Source organism: Tribolium castaneum, chromosome 10 (assembly GCF_031307605.1).
Source record: "Tribolium castaneum strain GA2 chromosome 10, icTriCast1.1, whole genome shotgun sequence".
NCBI lineage: Eukaryota > Metazoa > Arthropoda > Insecta > Coleoptera > Tenebrionidae > Tribolium > Tribolium castaneum.
The window spans coordinates 6,876,982-6,902,620 of NC_087403.1; the positions used below are offsets into that span (position 1 = coordinate 6,876,982).

At 35.8% G+C, this 25,639-nt stretch overlaps 1 protein-coding gene across 2 annotated transcripts in view; it reads right to left on the reverse strand.

Annotated features, from left to right (window-relative positions):
• Positions 1 to 260: 260 nt before the first annotated feature.
• The window catches only part of Dscam3 (Down syndrome cell adhesion molecule 3), a 45,875-nt gene continuing 20,496 nt past the window's right edge, over positions 261 to 25,639 (reverse strand). The window contains exons 5-28 of one of the 2 annotated variants that reach the window (XM_064359532.1): positions 19,256 to 19,414; positions 18,094 to 18,243; positions 16,279 to 16,399; positions 15,866 to 16,076; positions 15,568 to 15,808; positions 11,472 to 11,625; positions 10,348 to 10,499; positions 9,877 to 10,295; positions 9,688 to 9,823; positions 9,514 to 9,633; positions 9,281 to 9,457; positions 9,081 to 9,225; positions 8,527 to 8,871; positions 7,880 to 8,472; positions 7,664 to 7,825; positions 4,506 to 4,994; positions 3,807 to 3,995; positions 3,288 to 3,761; positions 2,543 to 2,839; positions 2,296 to 2,496; positions 955 to 1,098; positions 784 to 907; positions 481 to 633; positions 261 to 428 (exon numbers count right to left, since the gene is read on the reverse strand). In XM_064359532.1, the coding sequence (XP_064215602.1) occupies positions 377 to 428; positions 481 to 633; positions 784 to 907; positions 955 to 1,098; positions 2,296 to 2,496; positions 2,543 to 2,839; positions 3,288 to 3,761; positions 3,807 to 3,995; positions 4,506 to 4,994; positions 7,664 to 7,825; positions 7,880 to 8,472; positions 8,527 to 8,871; positions 9,081 to 9,225; positions 9,281 to 9,457; positions 9,514 to 9,633; positions 9,688 to 9,823; positions 9,877 to 10,295; positions 10,348 to 10,499; positions 11,472 to 11,625; positions 15,568 to 15,808; positions 15,866 to 16,076; positions 16,279 to 16,399; positions 18,094 to 18,243; positions 19,256 to 19,414 (5,408 nt within the window). In that variant the 3' untranslated portion in view covers positions 261 to 376. Of the gene's footprint in view, positions 429 to 480; positions 634 to 783; positions 908 to 954; positions 1,099 to 2,295; positions 2,497 to 2,542; positions 2,840 to 3,287; positions 3,762 to 3,806; positions 3,996 to 4,505; positions 4,995 to 7,663; positions 7,826 to 7,879; positions 8,479 to 8,526; positions 8,872 to 9,080; positions 9,226 to 9,280; positions 9,458 to 9,513; positions 9,634 to 9,687; positions 9,824 to 9,876; positions 10,296 to 10,347; positions 10,500 to 11,471; positions 11,626 to 15,567; positions 15,809 to 15,865; positions 16,077 to 16,278; positions 16,400 to 18,093; positions 18,244 to 19,255; positions 19,415 to 25,639 lie in introns of both variants that reach the window. The other variant, XM_064359531.1, reaches the window with a different exon arrangement.

Below are 25,639 nucleotides of genomic sequence, written 5' to 3' on the forward strand. Positions count from 1 at the left end.
AAATCCCCAAAGAAAGTTGCTTGCGTGGTTGGACGCAATGAAACTGTCCCCAAAAGTAGTTTTTTAATCAAAGTAAGGCAATTGGCGCCTTAATTTGCTTATTGGAGAAATTTCCCAACACTGTAAGTGACTATAATAACGCCCATCGACGAGTTTTCGCAATGTGATATAAATACGTATTTACAATCAAGTTTTTCGTTCACCTTAAATAAATTAGCACAAAGCTTTTAGAGGGAAAACTTGGAAAGTGAAAGAGCAGGTTAGAATTAACTTTATTCACTTCTCTTCATATTTACATTAATATATTAATTCCGTGTTACAAAATGATCTCCACCGGTACAATAAATATCTAACGAAAAACAAAACAGTGTTGCTGTTACACATGTATGGTAAATTCTCTTCGCTCTTGTTCTTTTCTCTCTTGATACCTACCGACAAAATAAATGAATTTAAAAATGCCACACTATTAACCGAAAATACCTAGCTAATAAAATTGCTAAATCGTTGGGGAGTTTCCTAGTGGTCATGCTAATGTCTCTGTCGCATTCAGCCTCGCTCAGTTCTCTGCTGTCGGAAAATCCAGTCGGGGGATGCAATCTCATGTCTTCCGGCGATGCATCTTCGCATTCTTCACTGAAAAGTTACCCCAATCTGTGACAACGCTACCTGACAACCCCCTTTCACCAGACGCAAAACTAGCACAGATAATTATATGCAATGCACACATGAAGCGTTTTTTCGTTCAGCGACATAAGCAGTGAAAGGTTAAGGTACCTTGGCTACCTGCTGGAACTTGAAGGACGGTGCTGTCGCCGCTGAACCCCTACAACGTGCCGAGGCGTCTGACGACGTTCAGCTAAGGGAGAAACGTCGTTAGATTCGGTACTAGAATCGGGACGAAACAAATCTGCAACCGGCAAAGTTTCAAAACTGATCCAGCGGGCTGTCGCTCACCTCGTGACGACTGCTTCACCGGAACTCTGTAATTTGGACCACTGCTAGGACAGTCGCCGCAAGGACTTCCACTGGTGTCGTCCGACTCTGAGTCGCCGCGGGCTGGGGCCCGGCTGGACCGCAGGCGGGATTTCGGCACCTCGCCTGTTAGACGAAACTTTTTAACTTCGAAAGCACCTAATTACTTGAATTTGGAGCAGATTCTTTCATTCTAACGACTTAACTCAATGTCGATTTTTTATTTAGGTACAGTAGGGTGATTTGAAAATGTCATGCCAATAAACCCCGGTTTGGGATCGGTAGGTACTCGGACCGCAAACATCTGTGGCAATAAACTAAACTTGGGTACACGAAATAATTTTACTTTTTAATTTGAATCCAACTGCTTAAAATAAGATTGAGTTTTATAATGTTCTTAATAATTTTAAAAATCACTATGTTAATAAACCCGTTAATCCAATAATTCTATTCCCTTTTCCGATTCTAATGAAGGTGTCGTTTAATTCTCAATGTGAAATAAAATTGATTTTGCAATAAAAAAAATTAATTAATGAATTAAAAAAAAATTGATTGCCTCTAAAGGCCTCTTTGTAAATTATGCGTTTTAAGAATTCTACCTATTTTGATACTTGTTCAATGATTATTACTATTTCTTTAACAAGTAATAGAATATATTAAAAGAAAAGATGGCTCCAGTTAAAAACAAAACTATGTTTTTTTAATTTAATTTATTTTTATTTATCAGAAATTTGTTTACAGTTTGTCACTTTGGTAATCGTGTTTAGATTTTTGTTACAAAAAGGGATGCAATTCGTTTTCGCTGAATATCATAGGGAGAACAAATTTATTTAGCAACGCGCATTAAACAACATCTTTATTGAAATTGGTTTCATCGGCCAAAGGTTTCGACGGTTAAATTTACTAGAAACATCAGATCTTTAAGCAATTGTATTCGAGTCAACTGTTGGAATCAACAAATAATAAAATTTCCACTTTTGATTAATTTTATTCTCAATACGAATTATATGACAATTGTAATTGAAATCAGCTTTATTATTAGTTGCATTGATTACGGATTTCGTCAACATAATGACTTTGAAATTTACTAAAAACATCAAATGAAATCTTATTTTAAGTAATTGTATTTAAGTTGAAAACTAAAATTATTTCGTGTCCTCAAGTTTACGACTAAATATAGTTTATTGCCACCGATGGTTGCGGTTGGAGTACCTACCGATCCCAAGTGCTGGGGTTTATTGGCATGACATTTTCAAATCACCCGGCCGTACGTGGAATTATTCAAAATTAAGATAAGTGACTTTTCTAGTAGTGGGTACTTGCCTTCATTGCTGTAAAAACGGTGTTTGTGCCAGCTGTGCTTCGAGCTTGGATTTTTTGGATAAATGATGGCATTGTGGTCTTCATCTTCAATGTGCCCGAAAGTTTTGAACTGCATTGTGTAGTCTAGCGTTGACGTGGTGACTGATCTGCTGTTGTTGCCAGGCACACTGAAGGTGGCATAAGGACTTATTTCATACATCCCTGAAATTGACAATTAAACAGCCGCCAAATGGCCTTAAGCACGCACCAGAGACATTGTCTTGTATTTTTTCAGCCGATTTAATAGGCGATGAGGTGTAAACTTGTTGGCAGTTTCGTTTATTCTCCCGCTCGGCCGCCTTTTCATCGGTGATTTCTTCCTCTTCTTGGATATTTTCAGCCGTTTGTTTCTTGATTTTGGTCAAGACTAGCCAAACTAAGCCTCCGCAAATTATTAGAATCACGACACAAATGCTCGGCCCGATGATATAAGCTTCTTTGTAGTTGAATTCGTCATTGTTCGATATTGTTCCGTCGGAAAAATTTGGCGGTAGCGGTATTTTACCTAAAGGCAACGAAGTTTTTAATTAGTCATTAAGTGAAAAAATGTGGGTGGTTCCGAAGTTGTTTGCATTGGTCCAAGTCAGTCCAAATAACGTCCTTGCCTGCGTGGAATTGACCTTAACAGTAACTCTCATATATTTATGTTAATAGACTGGGCGGTGCAGCGGCGTGCTTGCTTTCGCAAACTATGCGTAATTGTTCAGTAGTAATTTTTAGTTTTCAGGATTAAAACTGCGGTGTGCGCTAGTTTTGCCGACGCCACTGCATCGTAAATTATTCAGTTGCTGTTGCTTTAGGTGTTATTTTACATAGAGATATTGTAATTACAAAGTACTTTTTTCCTATGGTATCCTTTCGCCGCACTGGTGTTATTGTTAATTGCGTCAATGGGTGCAATGGCTGTTTGTGTAACCAATCCATTTTATTTCCGATCAATTAAAATTATTTACCTCCGCCTAAGGTGGTGGTTGCGCAATTGAAATGTCCGGTCATTTTTCCGGCATCGTTTTTTGCGGTGATCTTCAGTTGGTACCAAGTGGCCGGTGAGAGGTTCTGAATGAGGATTTTCTCGTCCAGTATGGAATTTGAAATTAGGTTCCACTTTTTCGTCCCATATATGCGGTATTCTATCGAAAACTGCAAAATAGGGCACCCACCATCGGGCCAATTGTACAAATTCAGCTGCAAAGTTGTTGCGTTTGTTGAAATCAGCTCCTCCTCTTTCGGGAGAAGTGGAGCGCCGCCCTTAGTGTTGACTGTAAGAATTGGACTCGGACTTCCGTTTCCGACTCTATTGTGTGCTAGTAAATATATGTGGTAGATTGAACCGCATCGAAGGTTATCTAAATTATATACACTGTGTTCCGGAGAAAGTTCCAAAGAAGTCCAATCGTCCGTTTCGTGTTTTGTATTCAAAGTATAGCCTAAAATTGGCTCGAACTTATAATATCATTTTACCGCCAACAAACCTTGGATAATAGAACCCCCATCTTCGGGTTGTGTCCAATGTAACCGAATACTTCGAGAAGTGCTAAACTGCACCTCTAAAATCGGGGCGCTTGGAGGCATTAATACCATTAAAGTATAAGTAATGTTATCATCGCCAAAAAGATTTTTCGCCGAACAGGTATAATTGCCTGACAGGGACTGGTCCGCACCTTTAGCAAAACACAATTTGTTTAATTTTTATATGCGCTGTTTAGTGAGTTAAAAGCAAAACTCGAGTGAAATTATTCTTTTTGATTGTACATTAAAACTACATAAATTATTCACGCAATAAAAGCATTTTATTATCAAAAATTATTTTTAATCCACGAATGTAATACATTTTATCTGATTTTTACATAGACAATTGTTTGACGCAAATAAACGCGAGTTTAAAAGGCAAAACGTTTAAAAGTAATAATAATAATTCTTCGTAATTATCTAAATTGAGTAGTTCAACGTAATAATTTTAAACGATGGTTATTATAGTCTATAAGCGTATGTAATCAAATTAATTAAGCAAATTTTGTCAAACGCCCGTGTTACCTATATTTTGCATATCTTTCATCACCACGTCCATTTCAGCAGCCGTAAAAATCGATAGATTTACAATGATAAAACGCTTTATAGCCCATGTTGCTATAAAGCGAAAAATTTATTTCGCAAAACACCTATAAACTTACTGTGAATATTCAAATGTCCCTCGGACGTGATTTCATAGAAGGAACTAAAAGTTATGGGTTTCTCTCTGTGAATCCACCTAGTTCTAGGGGTGGGATTTCCGACGGCCAAGCAAGGCAGCAAAATCTTCGATTTGATGGGCTTTTTGATTGTCTGACTAAAGGAAGCAATTCTAGAAGGAGCTCTCGAATTTGTAGCTTGGGCTACAATGGCAGTTGGTTCACCCTCGCCAATACTCGTAGTGGCCGAGATCCAAAATTCGTAAAGTTGGTGCTCGACCAAATTCCTGACTTCGTACATTAATCCATTTATGTAAACCATGTTTTCCATTCGAACATTATAACTCGTGTGTTTTCCTACGCGGCCAGCTTCACGCCCATAAACTGTGTAATGACTTATGCGACCGTTTGGTTTACTAGGTGGTAACCAAGAGACAAGAATTGATTCGCCTGTCAGTGCTGCAGCTTTTATGTCTGCAGGAGGACCTGGAACTGCAACGGATTTCATTACAATATACGGAGTACCGACACTCCGAGCAGTGGCGTCCCAGTACGCACTAAAAACTTCAGCAAGGCCCTAGTATTGATTTAAATTAAGTTACGCATAAAAATCGAGAATAATGCCTCATTACTTTATTTTTACAAACGACTATTCTATTGGTGATTTAAAATTGTTTTAATACTTTGAGACCATACATGAAGTTAATTTAATCATGTGCGGTACGTACCTTTTAAATGATTGCGAAATACGTGTTTGCCTAAGCTATTAATTTACGAATTTAGTAATTATGAAACTAATGAAGAGAAATTTGCATTTTTGAAATGTAGACTATCTGAAAAAAATATTATCCATGGCAAAACTAGCCTCTCATTTTATATTATGGGCCTTGGCAATTTCCGAATTTTGTATTAAAAAAATAATTAGTGTAGTATTTTAGTGTTAACTATAGCCAGTAACGTTTTTTCTTTAAATTGCAATATTAAATATTAGACCAATTTTCGCGCAAGGTAATTTCCAATCAACAATTTTGCAAGCGCAAAGTCTTGTGCGAGCAACCCTGTAGTTGTAATTTAAAGTATTTAAAATGATTTTTTTTCGTAAGTAAATTGCTTTCTTTCACCTGTGCTCAATGGTGTAACAAGTAATTACTTAATTAATCAATAATTGGTTTAATTCCTGTGTTGGCGTGAGGTCTCGGTGAGCTAAATGTGGCATAATAAAATATAATTCTTTGGGTAAGGTCATGAACCAAACAAATCAATTTTTCCAGCATTGCAACACTCAGATGTGTTGAAACGGTGAAAAAGTCGCAAGATGAGCATAGTGAGAATGCGCCATTGCGACTATTCTCATTCTATCCAGCCAACCATACTGTGAACTAGGTGTACCTACTTAACTGAAATTTTACTAATTCATATCAAGTTCACGTAATGTTTAAAACTAGAACACGCTTACTTTCGTTTACTTGTGTTCGTTATTTAACGAAACCTCGACTGTAACCAGTAAGAAAAAGTGTCAGCAGGTTTTGTCCCAACAATTGTTGCATTACCGTTGTTTGCCTGTTTAATGTAAAATCGAATTAAATTTGTATTGGTTCCATCTTATTTGTTCATTTTCGGCCAAACTTATACATAATGTATAAATCCGTCGTAAAGTAACTGGAACTATCTCTTTCCAATTACACATTGTCAGTCCATTTCTGTTATTGTCTGCAGACGCAAATTGACCGTTGCGTAAATAAAGGAGGTCGGGACGACCGGAGGGGTAAATCTCAACCGCATGACAGGTAGAGATTTATTAATGGAAAATAGAGGGACGGTCGGAGGAGTGAAATGTACACAGAAAAACAACCCTTCCTCTATTTACTAATTTATATAACATCAATCAACCCCGAAGTGATGATTAAATTTTCACACAGTCGGCAGCATTATTCAAATATGGCCATACGTTCAATTTGCAGGCCGTACCCATTACTTATTATTTAGATATATCTAATCAACGATGGACTCCTTTATGGCCGTTTTCAGTGCACAATAAATCACAAAATTATCTTGATTGAATACCAGAGGCTGCTCGTGCGTACGGACCATAAAACAGTCGCGATTTTCATAGTAGGCGCGCTGTTTAGCATATTGTTCAGGAGAACGTCGGTATCAAAAGTGTCAACGACATACACTTTTCATCCGCGGTCTTAAGTTGCCACAAATTCAAATTAGAGAAAAATAATGACCCAATAATTATTTATCAAGGGACTACCACCTAGGTAAGAAACTAGGTATCATGTGTTTCGAGCGGTATTATTTAATTAGATAACATTTTTTCCCCTTAGTTTGCTCCAGTTTATTAATTAGAAAGAAAAAAAACGTCTAGTCTAATTATAAATTCAAATGATCGCTTGGTACTTAAAAATCTACAAATATTGATTCTAGGCGATTTATTCTTGTTAACAGTAAAATAGAATGTCTACGGCTTGACTCACCACACAATACATAATAATTAGAGGTTTTATGTAATAGGCGCCCACCTGAGGCACCAAATATCACGGTTGATTAATCTCATTACTGGCAGTGTTTTAGAACCCATATTTTCTATCAATTGCAATTAAAAAAATTCCACACTTTTTCTCACACATTTATTTTTTCATTCGACATTAATTTCTTCCTATTAAAAATGAAAACGGGCCGCCGTATAAGTTAATGAATCCTAAATGAATCTGCATACGAACTTGTTTAAATTTAAAATTATTACATTAAAATGCATCTATATGGCTAAATATAACCGGCAAATTCACTAATTGTCACTCCGCTGATGCGTCGCTAATGAAAGCTTTATAAATTTTTAAATTTCATTTCAAGACCTCGAATGGAGATCCGGAACAACACTGCTGGACTTTTTGTGGATATTTGAGTGAAAACTTGTTTAAATTATATATTAATTAATTAGTTATTTTTGATAGTAGGACATAGTAAATGGTTGACGTATTTTTCTAATCCACTGTCCCTCTCTATATCGAAATGTTTAAATTTTCTTGAAGTTGTTAGTCTCTGTAACGCGTGAAAAAACCTAGCATACTTGTTCTACTTTCCACTAGATGCCGGCATAGGCTTTATAACACGCATAATAAAGTTCAAAAATCGCCGAACGGATGTGGATTACTTACGGTCTTCCTCTGTGACGCAGTATAACGGGGTGCTCATTAGGCCGTCTCCAGCGCCGGTGTACGCTAGTACCTTGATAGAATAATTAGTATACTTGAAGAGCGTATGTAAATATGTCTCCGTGCTGGAGGTCCTTTTAACTTCCCCGGTCGTGGGAATGTCGACTGAAGTAATGGGACACCAATAATATTTTTTATTGAGTGCCGATAAACGCTTACCGTTTTCGTTCGGCAGCGGCCTGTAATAAACTTTATACCCTTGGATGAGCCCCCCGTGCAGCGTTTGCGGGGGCGGTGTCCAGGATATTTTCATGCTCTGTGAGGATATCTGCGAGCAAGCGATGTTTTGCGGTGGCGCTTCAGGGACCCCTTCTTTGGTGGTCCCAATGACTGTTGGGGAGGCCGGTCCTGTTGAAATACTGTTAAAGGCGCGGACGTTAATGTCGTAACGAGTAAACTTTCTCAATCCTGTTAATTGCAACTTTGTGGTAGCCCAGCCCTTAACCGTCAAGCTTTTAGTTTGGTTCGGGAGGCCCCCGTGCTCGTTCCAGGACACAATGTATCCTAATAGTTCCCCGTTCCAGCTCTCCCTAGCCGGAACGGCCCAAGTCAAGAACAGTTCTCCAGGTCCGACCGACTCCACTCGGACGTCTTTCGGCGCCTCGGACGGCTCCTCTTCTTGCGTTTTCACAATCACGGCTTCCGTGAACGCGCTCTGATCTATGCTGTTTACTGCAAGCAAGCGCATTGTGTACACGCGAGCGGGGAGGAGGCCCCCGATCACGGCCGTTTCTTGGGGGTTGATGTCGGAGCTAAAACTGATGATTTAATCGACCACTGACGCGATCGGGCGTTTCTCGCATTACTCTGGAAGGGTGTTCGCTGGCAGTGTTAGGTTTAGGGCGTTTGGCTGCTCCCAGTCCTGGTTGGGTCCCAAGATCTGGTATTGGACCAAGTAGCCGATAACTGGACTATTGCCGTCGAATGGACGTCGCCACGATAAACGCACGGAACGGCTAGCTACTTCTATTACTTCTAACATACTAGGTGGATCTGGTCTTTCCTGAACGGCAAGATTAATGATGTGCTCACTGCGGCCGAAGGTGTTTTCAGCCAAGCATTTATAAACCCCTGAATCTTCCCGATCCGTGCGTCCTATAGTGACTTGCGATTTCACCCCATTTTCCGTATTTGTGCTGCTTGCCGTATATCTGGTAATCGGTTTCCAAAGAAATATAAAAATACGAGAAACGACAAAAAACACTCGTTACTTTTGACTGATTACTTAAACAATATTCCGAGATATAATTGTACCCTCGAAGAGCTTGATGGGCTTACATAAACATTCATTTCGACGTAAAAACCGAATCGTGTTTGATTAAGACACCAAGTTATGAACAAGAAATTTTGAAAACATTACCTGTAAGTGTTTACGTCTAACCGATTTCCGTTGAAGGTCCAGAGAACTTCAATCGGAATGTCGCCATAAACATGACACAGCAAGTTCGCCGCATTGCCTCTCTTCACCGACACATTTTTAGCGGGCACGTCGAATCTTGCTGGTTCTGCAATTGACCAGGAAAAAAACATTCGTTATTTGTCGGCGAAAAAATATTTTACCGTTAACTCCGATGTAAATAACTTTTGTGAGCCCCGAGCCTATGCCGTTAGTGGCTCTACATAAATAATATCCTTCGTCCTGGGGGCTCACAGATTCAATCCACATCGAACCATTTGCCAGCAATGTCGCACGACTGTGTATGTTGAGCAGAGGCTGATAATCCGTCGATGTCTTTCCTGCCCAACATTAAAACACGGTGCAACGTGTTGTTGATTTATTTAGTGTTAATTACCTTGCCCTTTGAGCCATGTTATTTGGGGCTCGGGGAACCCCTTTGCCGAACAACCCACCAGGACTGGGTTTCCAAGGAGGACTGAAACGTCTTGGGGTTCAGTGACCCACTGAGGAGTGACTATTGGTCAATAGTTTAATAAATAATAATACAGGATACGATGTATAATTCTACCTTTAACCATCAACTGAGCGGTATAGTTGGCTCTCGCGGCGGAATTGCTTGCGACGCAAGTGTAAGACCCACTGTGTTTGGAGGAAATTTCTTTGAATATTAGTATGCTATAGAATTCGGCCGCACGTTCCTCCACCTGCAGTGGATGTGTTCATCGATCTTGATTTATTAGCGCAATTTGTTAGTTACCTGAAGAGCGGCTGATATGTGCTCCCCGTCCTTATACCAGGCAAAGTGTATTGGCATGTCCCCGGAAGTCACAGAGCAGGTGACCTGTGCACGACCGCCCTCCTGGAGACTAGCCGGGAAGCGAAAGGGTTCCAAGATCGGCGGACTGTTTACAATAAGTTGGATCTCCCTGCGAGCCACCTCGCCGTCCCTGCTGGTGACAAAACAGGCGTAAAAACCCGAATCAGTGGCTGGATCCAGTCGCGATATCGTTAGAGATCCCTCTTCGCCCAGCCGATGCCTCAAATCAAGAGGCAATTCTTGGCCGTGACGTTCCCAACGGACTGATCCAATTGGATAGCCCGAATATGGACAGTGTAAAGTTATATCCGCTCCAGCCACCGCTTTTACAGGTCCAATAGATCGTATGAATGGAGGACCTGCACTAAATGTATTAAATGCTAGTCTCCTACAACGATGAATAAAACATACCGTATATATTGAGCCGAGCTGAGTGCTCTGTTGATCCTAGCGAATTTAAAGCTCGGCAGCTGTAAAGACCACCATCTTCCACTCGTACGTTTGAGATGTTTAGGTGGCTAATAACATCCCCGTTTTGATCAACGTACTGACTGATTGCATACCTAACGCAACCAACAAACTATTAACACCATTCCAAATGCACCTAATAAAAATAATAACGCAATCTCTGTCCTCTACTTTGACCACGATTTTTATTTTATTTTACGTCTTTTTTGAATTTTGGTGCCATTTTTTTTCTTTAGCAACAGCGGGCAAAAGAATTGATCATCACAAGCTAGCTGTCCCAACGATCCGAAAAAGCTCCATAACTCGCCAAATTGCGCTTTTATAATACTTAAAAAACACATTAAAAATAGCGAGAAAAGCGAAAAAAAAGAAAAAAAACACTTGGTGGTAACAGAACTTCTCGGCGAAAACTAAAACAATTGCGGCGAAACTATAAGACTGAGAGCGAAACGGTTTGTTCCATTGTAAAGAGCAGATCAAATTCCATTAAATAATAATAATAATTTTGAATTTTTCGAAGACACGGGGGTGTTAACAAATTTTTATTTTTTTATTTTCTCAATTATGGCAAAACTATTAAAAAAATTAATAATAAATTAAAAAAAAATATTTTGATTGGTGTCAAGGAAATCGCAAAATTCCCAATAGTTTTTTAAATTTGACCTATTTTTGCTTTTATGAACAATATACGAAAAAACTTTTAGTTTGAGAACAATGATATTTTCTGAAAAAGATAGATAATTAAAAAAGCTTTCCAACGATAATAAGCTTCATAGAGTTATCTCTAATAATAGTAAATAGTTTTAGTGAGTCAGGGAATGTACGGCTTTCGTCAAAAAAAATATTTTCTAACATTAACCGTAAATAATTTTTGTAAATGTACACATTAACCGTATCCTATCGAGAAGATTTCTGGCTGCGGTTTTAGGGGTATCATTCTTTTTTATCGTGACTGTACATCGTACATGATTGATGGATTATAAATAAAAATGTGATATTAACAATAAAGGACCGATAATTAGGATAAAAACAACAGTTAATTTTTTGGTGAAACTGGTATTGCTTACCGATGTCCTGAGGATATATCAGAAAGGGGTTCGCCGTCGAGAAGCCACCGGAATTGTGGAGGTGGAGACCCAGAAGCGGAGCAACGAAGTGATACTTGCGGCCCGGGTCTCATCGCTTGTTCAATGAATGTATATTGTAATTCGGGTATGGTGTCTACGAAAATTGATTACCATTATTTACCATAAATCTAACCAAATGGCTAAGAACTTAATGGTCAGTCAAGACAGTAAAAAGTTCCGATAGAAGTTGCGCGTTTCCTGAAAAAATAGCAAATGGGCGAATGCGCGTCGAGTATTCGTTTCGTTTGGTGTTTTGTGTTGTGGCGATAATTGTTATTAATATAGCACAAGCGTTTGAGAAAGTTCCGCCGCCTCAGCGATTCCAGCCGCCAGCCGCGCTTTCAGTTCATGAAAAACCGACCGGAAATGAGTTTTAACTTCCGTCAACAATATATCATTTAAAAACATACTTCCCCTTCTTACTCGTAAAATAATTTCATACTTGACTAAGAGCAGTTCACAAGCAACTTTTTTGCTATTACCTACAAAATTAAAGAAAATATCATTAAAAGTTAGCAGAAGATGATAAATCACTTCATTAAGCTAACTTTACCTAAGTTAAAGTGTTTCGCATTTCTTGTTATGAGCCCGCGACTTATTGATATTTTTCAACGTGAGCTTTGGTTTGTCAAAACTGCAGCGATCATTCGAAAAACTATTTGTTAAATAAACCGTACTGTTCAAATTAAATTCGCTCAAAGGGTTGCGGTTTCGGTTACACAACCAGGTGGGCCGGCAAATCGCTCAATGGACCGAATTAATAATCATTATAATATACAACAGCGCTCCAGTTGTCTGAGTCTGAGTGGGTTTTGCGGAATTTCTCATTTTTAAATTTTAATAATAATAATGAAAAGTTTCGTGTTACTCTATTAGAACAAACAATTAAGGAGTTGCCAATTTTTAACAGTTATGTTTTATTTTAATTATCGATAATGGCTTTTGCTTAATGTTTTGTTCCTTTTTGGCCCATTTAACGTCGTTTTTGCACCAAAACTACTCCTCATCGTCTTTGTTGTGACACTGACAAATGTACTTTACGCTTGTTGAATGTGTGAAAGGGGACTGGAAGCAGTTGGATTGTTATCAGTAGTTTCTTTACGGCGGCCTTTCATCGGCGTTAAGAGAAATATTGTTATGTGTGGTTGGAAACGTGCGTTAAGTTGGCCCAACCACTTTCAAATTTTGAAAATGCACATACGGCATTCAAATGTGCTCGGAAAGTAATGAAGAATGTTGCTAATTATTTAAAAAACGCTACTTTAGTTTTAGAGATGTTTTGTGTTTTTTTGGTTGGGCTAACTTAACGGTGGCCCAACCATTTTATGTGCTGAACGTTTTGTTTATGCCATTTAAAAATGCTGGCAAATGCCGTATTTTAAATAAAAAGTGCTGGGAAAATAACGGAGTTTTTTAAATTTAAATAATGGTTGGACTAACTTAACGACAGCCTAACCATTCATGCGCTAAATGATTTCTTTATGTCAACTAAAAGATCTTGAAAAATGCTGGCGAGTGCTGTACTTTAAATAAAAAGTGCTGAGAAAAAAAACAAGTTTTTTATTTAAATAGTGGTTGGGCTAACTTAACGACAGCCCAACCACACCGAGTGCCTTCGAGTTTTTTATGTCAACTAAAAGACCTTAAAAAATGCTGGCGAGTGCTGTACTTAATTCAAAAAGTGCTGAGAAAATAACATTGGTTTTTAATATCGAAAATTCTCCCCCTTAAATGCAGTGCTTACTTAGGTACATTACATATCGTTTATTTTTTTTTAAGTAGATTTACATGGATTGGAATTGTTTATTAAAAACGCAATAATTAGTACTGTATTTAAAAAAACATTTCATTTTAACATAAAATAAACAATAAAAAAATATAAATATTATACTTTTACAAACAGCGATAAACAAGTAGGGCACAACCTGTTAAAACTTTTTCCGGAGGACAGTTTGTGTTCACTTTGTCTTGAAGATCGTCATATATTTCCCATTTTTCATTTGGCCTTTTACAATAGGCAATAAAATGGCCTACATCACTAGCAAGAATTCCTTCACCGATAATTTCCACTACCCCCTGGAGTTTGTAGTTTAGGTTTTTATGGGTTAATGCTATATTAGCAGGAATTTGGCATAACTGAACACTTCTATTTGTGTTGGTCAATTAAACTGATGTCCAGTCAATAAATATGTAGTTTTCATTCAAATTTGATTTCACGTTCAGATACTTTTCGTCACATTTTGGACAAAAGCAAGTTTTCTCCATTGTCTTTGTAACAAGCTCAGCTACTAAATTATTGTCACTTAACATAATTGTTGCGTAATTTCTGGTTTTATTGTAACTACACTTAGAGCAAACCGTGATTTCTTTCTTAGACCACTCTTAGAAATTATTAGTAGGTAATCTGTCTATTAATAATTGCTGCGTACATACGCAAGGAATTTCTATTAAACCATCGGGCCTGAGGATTTCATCAAAAATTTGAGACAAAATTTTAGCTCTTAGTATGTAAGAATGTCTAGATATTTTTCCCTTGACCAAATTCTGTAAAAGTTCGGCCAAAAAATTGTCATCTACAACACCCTCTCCAAATGCGGGGCAGTCACAGTAACATGAAGACAATATTTGAACAAGTGCATCAAATCCACACGTATTAGTAAACGTAAACTTTTTTTATTAATCGTGATCGTTCTTAATGTAGAACAGTTTCCATTTTTAATTAAAAATATAGGAATTGTTTTGGCCGTGCCGAAAGTTCCATAAATTCCCATTCATTTGATTTTCCAGAAAAGATCTCCGTGGACGTTTAGGTTTAGTTGCACCTTCCCCTTTCCAGTTGTCAACTGCTCTATCTTCTTCATCTTTCATTATCTCGTCGTTGTCATCGTTTGTTGTTTCCACTTCTTTGGAATTTTTATGTGTTTTCTCTAGCAAAGAAAGAGGGTCGTCTGCTTCTTTGGCTACAGCTGAATATAACTTATCTTCATTTTTGTTAGTATATTTAGAGAAAATATTTGCTTCGCTTTTCCATACTAACATGCTGTCCTTGTTTTTTTAATTTACTAGAGGTATAGCTCCTTCTAAAGTTTCTATGTGGATTTTCAAAACTTTTCTAAACCTAATAAATTTTGAATTAAAAGTAACTGTTGTTTTCCCAGCTCTTTTTATTTGCAGTATAACCTTTGCCAGTTTTTTGAAAAAGTTTTAGTTCATATGTATAAATAAATCGTAGAGCACTCGGTGTAAGATTGGACTGTCCGGCCACCGTTAAGAAGTTAGCCCACCAATTTTCGATATTAAAAACCAATGTTATTTTCTCAGCACTTTTTGAATTAAGTACAGCACTCGCCAGCATTTTTTAAAGTCTTTTAGTTGACATAAAAAACTCGAAGGCACTCGGTGTGGTTGGGCTGTTGTTAAGTTAGCCCAATCATTATTTAAATAAAAAACTTCATTTTTTTCTCTGCATTTTTTATTTAAAGTACAGCATTCGCCAGCATTTTTCAAGATTTTTTAGTTGACATAAAGAAATCGTTTAGCACATGAATGGTTGAGCTGTCGTTAAGTTAGCCCAACCATTATATAAATTTAAAAAACTACGTTATTTTCCCAGCACTTTTTATTTAAAATACGGCGTTTGCCAGCATTTTTAAAGGACTTTTAAATGGCATAAACAAAACGTCCAGTACATAAAATGTAGGGCCACCGTTAAGTTGTAAAAAATCTATAAAACTAAAGTAGCATTTTTTAAATGAATAGCAGCATTCTTCAGCACTTTCCGAGCACATTTGAATGCCGTATGTGCATTTTCAAAGTTTGAAAGTGGTGGGGCCAACTTAACGCACGTTGGTTGGAAACTGTCTATGCCAATCCAATAAGTACATTTTTGCGGCATCTCTGACACAAATTAATTGCAGTGTTATTTGGTTTGCATCGCCAAAGATTAGAATTTATGACGCATGTGAGGGTAATTTGTTGGCTGTTAAATAAAGTGCGATAAACGTTTTAAGTCTAATGTACATTATTTAATGTCTACCTCCTAGCCGAAGTTCGGCGCTGCCTTGAGCACTCTCTCGATCATTCCTGACAACACATTGATACATTCCCCTGTCATGTCGTGTTACCCCGTACACAGCTAAAACCAGTGGACTTAATAGCTTAACTTTTCTATTTCCATCGGTTAGTAGCGGTTCTCCGTTCCTGAACCACAGAATGCGTCCCACGGGCGATCCCGAAACAGTACAATTGAAAATAGCGCTCTCCCCGGAGTTTATCACCTAAGAATTTCGTTATGCTCATATCGCACAAAAATGAATTCCACCAAATAAAAATACCTGTAGCTGCGGCAGGACATGGACGCTTAAATGCGCAGTGACGGTAAGATGGATATCTAATCTTTGTTCCCCGAAGTTATTAGATACTTTACACGTCCATCTGCCAGCGTCTTCGGATTTTAGACGTCTAATGTGAAGGATGTCTTGCGAGGGTTCGAAGCGCGCTGATGAATGTACGGGTTGTAGGTGGCCTTCGATTTCCCGAAACCAGCTAAAGGGATGGGATTTATGACATATTTTTGACAGGTTATTGACATTAATGCGAGACTCACACCATTAATACGGTTTGCACACTCAGTAAACCTCTAGTAATTGAATACCTACGAGATGAATCCTACACGTGTTTACTTAACAACACATCCATAATGAAATTGATTTAGGAGCTTAATAGAATGTTTACACGAGAATCTTACTTGAATGTTGGCGGTGGATTTCCCTGCGCTGAACATGTTAAATGAATATCAGTCTCACGATCCGCTGAAACTACTGTTTGCACGGTAGGGGCCAGTCGGGGGGACATAGTTCGAGTGGGTTCTGAAAAGATTTTTGCTGAATTTTATCCGTCGCCACCAAGAACAGTTCACAGAAAGCGAAATTAAAATTCAATTCGAGAGTGAACTAGTTCGAACTAAGTCGCCATTTATTTTCCATTGGCAAACGTCAGCTAATCGCGAATTAAATTTTAATCGCGTTCTGTAAACCGGCCCCTAAATATTCTAATAGAGGCAAGTCTAGTGCACTTAAGTTCCGAGCTTAAGCTTTAAACCAAACTTAAACAAGGACATCCTTAAACTTAAGGGAAATAATTGTCAAGAACTACTATTGTTCACTTACTGTTTCTCAGGCTTTCAGTATTTCAACTTCCCCATGTTTCAGTATTTAAGTTTTTTACCTTTTCAGTCTCTTATTGTGTTGTTTTTTTTCAGAATCTATAATATCCCAATTTATTAGTGTTTATTTTTTCCAGTTCTATAGTTTTTCAGTTTCTCAGTTTTTCAGTCGCTTCGTTCTTCAGAATTTCAGTCTCAATATTTTTTAGTTTTTGTGTTGTTAGTTTCTCGGCGTTAAAGTTCCTTTGTCAGTGTTTGAACTTTTAATTTTTGAAAATATGGATACTCTAATTCTACATTAAATTATTTTTTGATTTTAAATATTTTTTGTACCAGTCTTGATTTTAGAATAAATAAATTATTTACGAAAAGGTCAAACCTGCAAATAAATTTATTTATTTTAATTATTATAGTTGCAATTATAAATTTCTCCAAACCGACTGTATAGATTAGTTGTGTGAAAGTTCTACTTTTCTAGCACTCTTAGTTTTTGTGTAATAAATAAAAAAAAGTGTTTTTTTTAATTTTTTTTTTCAACTAAGCAGAGTCGACCATTTTATTCGCATCTAAGGCGTAATCCTGCCCTAAACCGGTTATGGTGTCTCATTTGTTCCAGGAATGAGTAATTAACCAATAAAAATATAAAAATCACCCCTCACGCAATTGTTTTGCAAAATTCCCTCACAAAACTCAAGAATGTTTCAAACTAGGTCAAAAATCTTTATGTTTTTTAGTTATTATCTTGGGCATTTTAAATTTATGAGTTACGGTTTTATTTCGAAAAGCAGAAGTAAAAAATTGAGTGTTTCATTTACCTTTTTTAAGTTATTCCACTTGAAACAAAGCTGTTTTTTATGTTCTCAAGTTTTTCAGTCTCATAGTTTTTTAGTGTTTTAATCAATTATAAGCATATTCTCAGTATTTCAGCTTTTTAGTTTTCCATATTTCATATTCATTTCTTAAATTTTTCAGTTTTTTGTTGTTTTTGTGTCTTATAATTTTAGTTAATTTCTTAATATTCTTAATTTGCAGTTCTATAGTTTTTTATTCACTTAGATTTACAGAATTTCACTTTTCCTTTTTTTATTTTATATATATATTATTTATATTTATATTATAATTATATTATAATTATAATTATATGTATATATATATACATATATATATATACTATTAGTTATTAAATTATAACAACATAAATAGATTAAAGCAACTGTTTTCTAAAGATATCGACTGAGGTGTTTTAGTTTCAATTTGTATAGATGTATAATATACACATGGGGATATTGGTTACAGTAGTATATTATTTCTTCGAAAATAAGCATCTACGTGCAGAAACAGAAATGTACACCTAAATGTAATTGGACAGGCAAACACAAATTTATATAAAAGTATAACCTGTAACCGTTAAAATGGCAGGGGCACTTCTTTTTCGTTCTTGTGTCAATATATGAAGTGTCAGGCACGAATATCTTGCTTGGCCATCTTCGGCCCTTGCGGAACGTATATGAAGTTCACCGGTTCCATAAGTAACGACGATTCGACCACCTGAAATAAAAAAGTGCTTCCAAAAACGATATAACTACACTATAAAAATGTAGTAGTAGGAAAATGGTTGCAGTTTATTAAATTGTATCAATTTCGAGGTATGTAATATAAGTATGCGTAGCAATGGCGTGAAAATTGTCGGTTGTTCCGAGGCTGAAAAATGGTGTGGCTGGTGTTTGTTGGCGTCAAACGGCGTAAACAGGAGAAAAAACCGACTCGTATGTGGGGAGAACTTCATTATTGAGCAAAAATGTAAGTTACAGTATCCCGCTGAGAAATTTAAGTCATTTTAGCACATCCCATCATCCGATTCTTTTTGTTTTATTGCATAACGCCGAGACCGCCACGACTTTGTATTCAATTTAAGTTTCTTTCTCGAAAGTCGAAGCCAAGGCTTTCTCTAGAGTGGCAACACAATATAACAAAGTTTTCTTGGGATATTGTCAAAGGAGAAAGTGAGAATCCAAGTCAAAGATGAAGTCCTAAACAGTGTCATAATCTGCTAAACCATCTGTTATTTATGAGCACCACATTGCAAAATTGCTGATCTGGCTCTGGAATTCGGTGTTAAAAGCCCGAATCTTCCTCTGGAATAAAAATGATAGTTGGGACATGGGACTATTGTGCGAGGGAAATAATCAATTTACAGATCGCGGCTCCCAAGTCAAATCTAGCGAGCATTGTGCTGGGATACGCTTGCTTTATCCGAGCCTTGGCACGAACATTTATCAATTGCGTCTTAATTCTATTCTTTTCGATTTCCACATCAGACACCGCGCGCCACAACTATACGAGTTTTCCCCGGGCATTAACGTCAGCCCAAACACCGAAACATCTTATTATAATACAAAAAGAAGTTGCAAAAGCGATTGGTAGTAAACCACTTTAGGATAAGTCCACTGATCTGAAACAGATCTATTTACGCGCATCAATAAACTCACCGGACGAACCCGGAAACCCAATCTATGGGAAACCCTATCGAAAATCATTAATTAGCTAATTACATACTCACCCAGGTTTGATCCAGGCAGAAGGATTGACTCGTCTCTTGACCACGATGTCACACTAACGTGCTCTTTAACAAATGCGGGAATTACACAGCCTAAGACTGCGGTATTGCCGGCTGATACGTGAGTGTGGTACACCTGCACCTCGTAATGCTGGTTCACCACTGAAACAAACCAAATTTTGACTAGAGAAATTGCCACCAAATGGTAAAATAAATAGTTATTTATTGCGATTTTATTGAAAAAGTTTTTTCAAAAAAGCTAAATGTCATGAACTCAAAAGCCTTTATCACTTTTGTATGAAATTAATATTGAATTTAAAATTTACTATGCTCTCATTTATTACAAGAGTCTAGAAACCGGAACAAAAAAATTTCCAAATCTGGTCGAAAATGACCAAAAATTAACATTTTCTAAGCGTTTATTCAGCAAAAATTTAATTATTGGACAAAATTTCTTAAAAAGTAAATCAATAAATCATAGAATTACATCAAAACTGACGTTATTTTTGCAAGTTCTGAGGATTTAAACAAGTTTTTAGTTCAAAAATCAAGTTTTTTTTTAAATATTTATTAAACAAGAACAAAAAAATTACCAATGGTCGAAAATGACCAAAGTTTACCTTTTCTAAACGTTTATTCAGCAAAAGCTGAATTATTGTGCAAAAAAGTAAATAAATCTCAAAATTATGTCAAAAATGACAATATTTTTCCGAGTTCTGAGGATTTAAACCAAAAATCAAATTTTTTTCCCAATTTTTATTAAACTAAAACAAAAAAATTAAAAAAACTGCTGAAAAATGACCAAAAATATACCTTTCCTAAGTGTTCATTCAGCAAAAACATTATTATAGCGCAAAGTTTCTTAAAAAGTATGCCAATAAATCACGAAAATATGTCAAAAATGACATTATTTTTGCAAGTTTTGAAGATTTAAACACGTTTTTAGACCAAAAATCAAGTTTTTTCTCCAGTTTTTATTAAATTAGAACCAAAAAATTACTGAGTTAGGTCGAAAATTACCAAAAATTTACCTTTTCGAAACGTTTATTAAACAAAAACTTAATTATTGCGCCCAATTTTAAAAAAAATAAGCTAATAAATCACCAAATTATGTCACAAATCGCATTAATTTTGCAAGTTCTATAGATTTAAACTCGTTTTTAGACCAAAAATCAAGTGTTTTTCCAGTTTTTATTATACTACAACGAAAAAGTTACCAAATTTGGTCGAGAATGACCAAAAATTTACCTTTTTTAAGCGTTTATTCAATAAAAATTCAATTATTATGCTCAATTTCTTAAAAAATAAGCTAATAAATCACAAAATTATGTCAAAAATTACATTATTTTTTCAAGTTCTGAATTTTTTTCCAGTTTTTATTAAATTAGAACAAAAAAATTAAAAAACATGCTTAAAAATGACCAAAAATCGTCTTTTTCTAAGCGTTCATTCAGCAAAAACTCAATTAGCGCAAAATTTCTTAAAAAGTAAGCCAATAAATTACAGAAATATGTCAAAAATGACATTATTTTTGCAAGTTTTGAAGATTTAAACACGTTTTTAGACCAAAAATCAGGTTTTTTTTCAGTTTTTATTAAACTAGAACAAAAAAATCACCAAATTTAATAGAAAATTACCAAAAATTTACATTTATTCAGCAAAAATGCAATTATTGCGCTCAATTTCTTAACAAATAAGCCAATAAATCACAAATTATGTCAAAAAATGACATTATTTTTGCAATTTTCAAGGACTTAAATTAGTTTTTAAACCAAAAATCAAGTTTTTTTCTTAGTTTTTATTAAACTAGATCGAAAGAGTTACCAAATTTGGTCGAGAATAACCAAATATTTACATTTTCTAAGCGTTTATTCAGCAAAAATTTCTTAAAAAGTAAGCCAATAAATTGCAGAACTATGTCAAAAATAAAATGACATTATTTTTGTAAGCTCTGAGGATTTAAACACAGTTTTCGTTCAAAAATCCAGTTTTTATTAAACTACAACAAAAAAATTACCAAATTTGGTCAAAAATGAACAAAATGTACCTTTTCTAAGCATTATTCATTCAGCAAAAATTTAATTATTGTGCAAAATTTCTTAAAAAGTAAGTCAAATGCCATTTTTGTACCCAAAACCTCGCAATTTTTCCGAATTTCATCTTCAAAAAAATCACCTTGGTGTATTTGAAAAATTACAAAATCATTCAAACTATCGTCAAATATGCGCCGTTTGTCAAGCATTTGGCACAAAACTTGCTAAATTAAGTTTACCATTGTGCCACTTTTTAACTTTATCATTGCATCTTTAGGAAAAATCGAAAAATACCAAATTGGGTGTTCGACTTCAAAATGCATACTGAAATATTGTATTTGACAGTATGTTAATTTTTCAATTTGAAAGTACTTGAACGCAATGAAAACAAGAACTAACTTTATCCGCAGTATATGTAAATTTTAAGCGCAAAAATAAATAAATGAATAAAAATCTCCCCATTTTCAATCAGAATTTAATCCGAATGATTTTTATATGGCTCCAAGCAGGTTTTTTAGTTGTTTTGTCGAACTACAAGACCCCTTTTTATGAGGACTTGGTTCGTTGCTGCCAATATTGACGATTGCTAAATTGATAATGTTGAAATTGCCGCATTTAAATTCTCTTCAGCGGTTTTGCTGTTGTTTACCGAACTTAGTCGGGAATGATTACGAGGTGAGGGACATAATTCACCACACTTTAATGAGTTCTTTCTTGATTATGTATCTCGCCTCGCAATCAGTATCGCCGTTTAAGGCAACAATGCCTTCATAATTTCAGTGGATGTTTCATTTTCTTATATCTCGGTGGGAATGAAAAATTTTAAATTCCTGCAATTTCTCTCACAATTGCTGGTTTATTTAAATAAATAAATACTTGATGGCGCGGATTTTTGCTGGCGAAACACTCGGACTGCTCCGGTCCCGTAAAATCGACAGCGGTACCTCCTAGCATTCTCCCGTCAAATTACCGGATCGATGGCATAGAGGAATACATACATACACACGAGCCGTCTGTTTCAATCGGAGCTTCATCAATCTCTTTGGCGATCTAGCGCCCGGGAAGTGGGAGCCGGGAAGGGCATTCATTCGAAACCATTCAAACATGAATTTCGCACATTTGTTTCGCTGCAGTGTTGGTTGATCCTCCCAGGAACCACCCAACCACAGCTGGGTCGCGCAAGATCAAAGGCCTAACCATACACCAATACCGCCTGATTATGATAAAAAAATCGGGATGCACCGTTCGTTTTTGCCAAAGGCCTTTGAGTTTAGTTGCTGCAATTTTCTTATTGATCGATTACCGCTCCGGCGGAAACATCCACTCGCAAATATTTTCAAGTTTTGTCGGTTCGATCTGACAAATATTAAAGTGTTTGTGTCTTTGCTCGGACGGCACAAAAGCATGTATGCGTGTGTATTGGCCAACAATTACTGCTTCCAGCTTTGTGTACCTATTCCACCCTCCAGTGATGGCATTGCCTCTGTAAATCGATAACAATCCATTTTCAAATAATGGCCGTTCGTAAGTGTAAATCAAAACCAGCTATATTCGGGGATTCTCTCTGCCCAGTTGTCCGAGCTTTGACAAACAACCCCAACACCCCGAATAATTTAAATAAATGCACACTTTTGATTCACCTTAAGAACGTAAATTATAAATGGATGTTATGTAGGGTAGACAATTGCTTATGAAAGGATGTCTCGCGTCGCTGCGGCTATAAACACTCCTAACTCAATATTTTATGCATGCTGACGCACACGTAGATGTCGGAACGAGTATTCATTGTTTTGTATTACTATAGGCAAAGATTTTGACCAAAATATTTTTATAAACATTACTTCAAACACGTCCAGTTCGTACAGTAGAGAAGATAAAGAAGTTTATCAACTGTTGAACCTAAATGTTTATTTATTCACGATTTTTGAACCCCAGTGTAACAGAAAACTTGAATTTTTTTCAAAAACAGCGGAATTCCAGGTGGTTTCGCCGACATTTCAAAATAATCCAACACCAGTTTTTTGCTCACTTTTAATCGCCTTATGATTGGTCTGCTTTACAGTTGGGAGTGCGATATCCCTCCCATATCCAATGATAAACGCTTCAGTCGTCTTGCAATTTTTTGTGTACCAGATAAACAAGTAGGAGGTGATTTTTATATTTTTATTGGTCAATTACTCATTCCTCGGACAAATGATACACTAGTGAACCGGTTTAAGGGCTCACAGAACGGGGTCTCGCTTTAGATGCGAATAATTTTTTTGTTCTATAGCAGAAAAAATTGTAAACTCAATACAACCAAATTCATTTCCAAATACTAGTCAATCCTTCAATCGTACTATAAATACACAATCATTTTTTTTTAGAACCGGTGTCACAAAAGGAAGTCAGCAATGTTATTAATAAACTAAATAATTCGAAATGCTGTGATATATATGACCTAGATTCCTCAATACTTAAATCTTCCGAGTTTATAGTAACTCCCTTTTTAACGAAGCTTATAAACAAATGTTTTGTTTCAGGAGTTTTTCCCAATAAACTAAAATGTAGCAAAATCATCCCAATTTTTAAAAAAGGTAATAAAATGAACGTTGAAAACTATAGGCCCATTGCAATCATTCCCATTTTAGGCAAAATTATTGAAATCTTAGTGAAAGAAAGATTAATTCGATTTTTTGAAAAATATAATCTACTAAGTAACAGTCAATTCGGTTTCAGAAAAGGCCGTTGCACAATCACTGCTCTTCGAGATATGGTGGAACACGTAGTTGAATGTTTGGATGGGGGACATGCAATAGGTGCAGTTTTGTGTGACCTTAGTAGGACTTTTGACTGCGTGTCTCACTCTATTCTTTTACAAAAGCTAGAGCATTACGGTATAAGGGGTACGCCATTAAAATTCTTTGAATCTTATCTTCAGAATCGAAAACAAATGGTACTCTCAAACAACAAATACTCCAATATAGGGAAAATTGAACATGGCGTACCCCAAGGATCCGTACTTAGACCGCTATTGTTTATCATTTATATAAATAATTTGTCTGCTCACTTATCACCTATTAAAAATATTTTCTATGCTGATGACGCAACGCTACTCTTTGCTTCAACAAATCGTAATGAAATCAATCTTCAATTTGAAGATGGATTGCGTAAAGTAGAACAGTGGTTCAACAATAATTGTCTTAAATTGAACAAAGATAAAACTCAAAAAATTATCTTTTCGTTTAACAACAATCATATAAGGGCTGTCCAAGTGAAACTTTTAGGTTTAATAGTTGATGATGGTTTAAAATGGAATTATCATATTGACTATTTGTGCAGAAAGATCTCGAGCCAACTGTTTGTACTTCGACAACTTAAAAAGATACTCAACTTTAACAATCTAGTTACCACCTATTTTTCACTAATACACAGACAGTATTCTCAGTTACGGAATCCTTCTTTGGGGAAATTCATGTCACTCAATAAGAGTATTTAAACTTCAGAAAAAAGCAGTGAAAATTTTAGCTGGGATAACACAACGCGAAAGCTGTAGACCTTGGTTTCACAAATTTCAAATAATGTCGTTACCCTCAATGTTTATTTATTCTACTTTAATTGAAACCCATCATTCAAATAAATTTCAAACTCATGGTGAACTGCATGGTTACAATACAAGAGGAGCTCATCTCTTGGTTACGACGAAACACAACCATGTAACAACAGATAAAAATTGTTTAAATCTAAATATATTTAATAAACTCAAACGCGAGACCAAACTCTTGCAACACAAACAATTTAAGCAAACAGTCAAAAACTACCTTAAAGATAATGTATTTTATTCCATCACTGAATTTCTTACGTCAAATATTACTATATAACTAAGTATTCATTGAAACCAGTAGATATATTTGTTAAAATTTAAATTGTAGGTCGCTGTTTTTAACATTTAAATATTGTCTGTATTGTCTTATTATTTACAACTTTGTATGTTGAGCTGTTGACTTGTGTACGTATGTTTTTTGTTATACTGACGTGTCTGTAAGATCTTATGTAACATTTTTGACGAATAAATTATTATTATTATTATTATTATTATTATTATTATTATTATTATTAAAATGATCGATTCTGCTTAGTTTTTAAAATAATTTGGTTTTTTTTGACGAAAAGCTACAATAATATTAAAATTCTGTAGATTTAAGTGATTGAAAACTGTGAAACTACAAAGAAGAACACTAATAAAACCACGAACAAATGCGACAATGAATAATATAAAATACTATGGGAAAATTGAGAAACTAAAATTCTGAAATCCTGGAGATAGAAAAAATAAAACGGTGTCAAATATCTCCATTAAAAAAATATTCAAGTT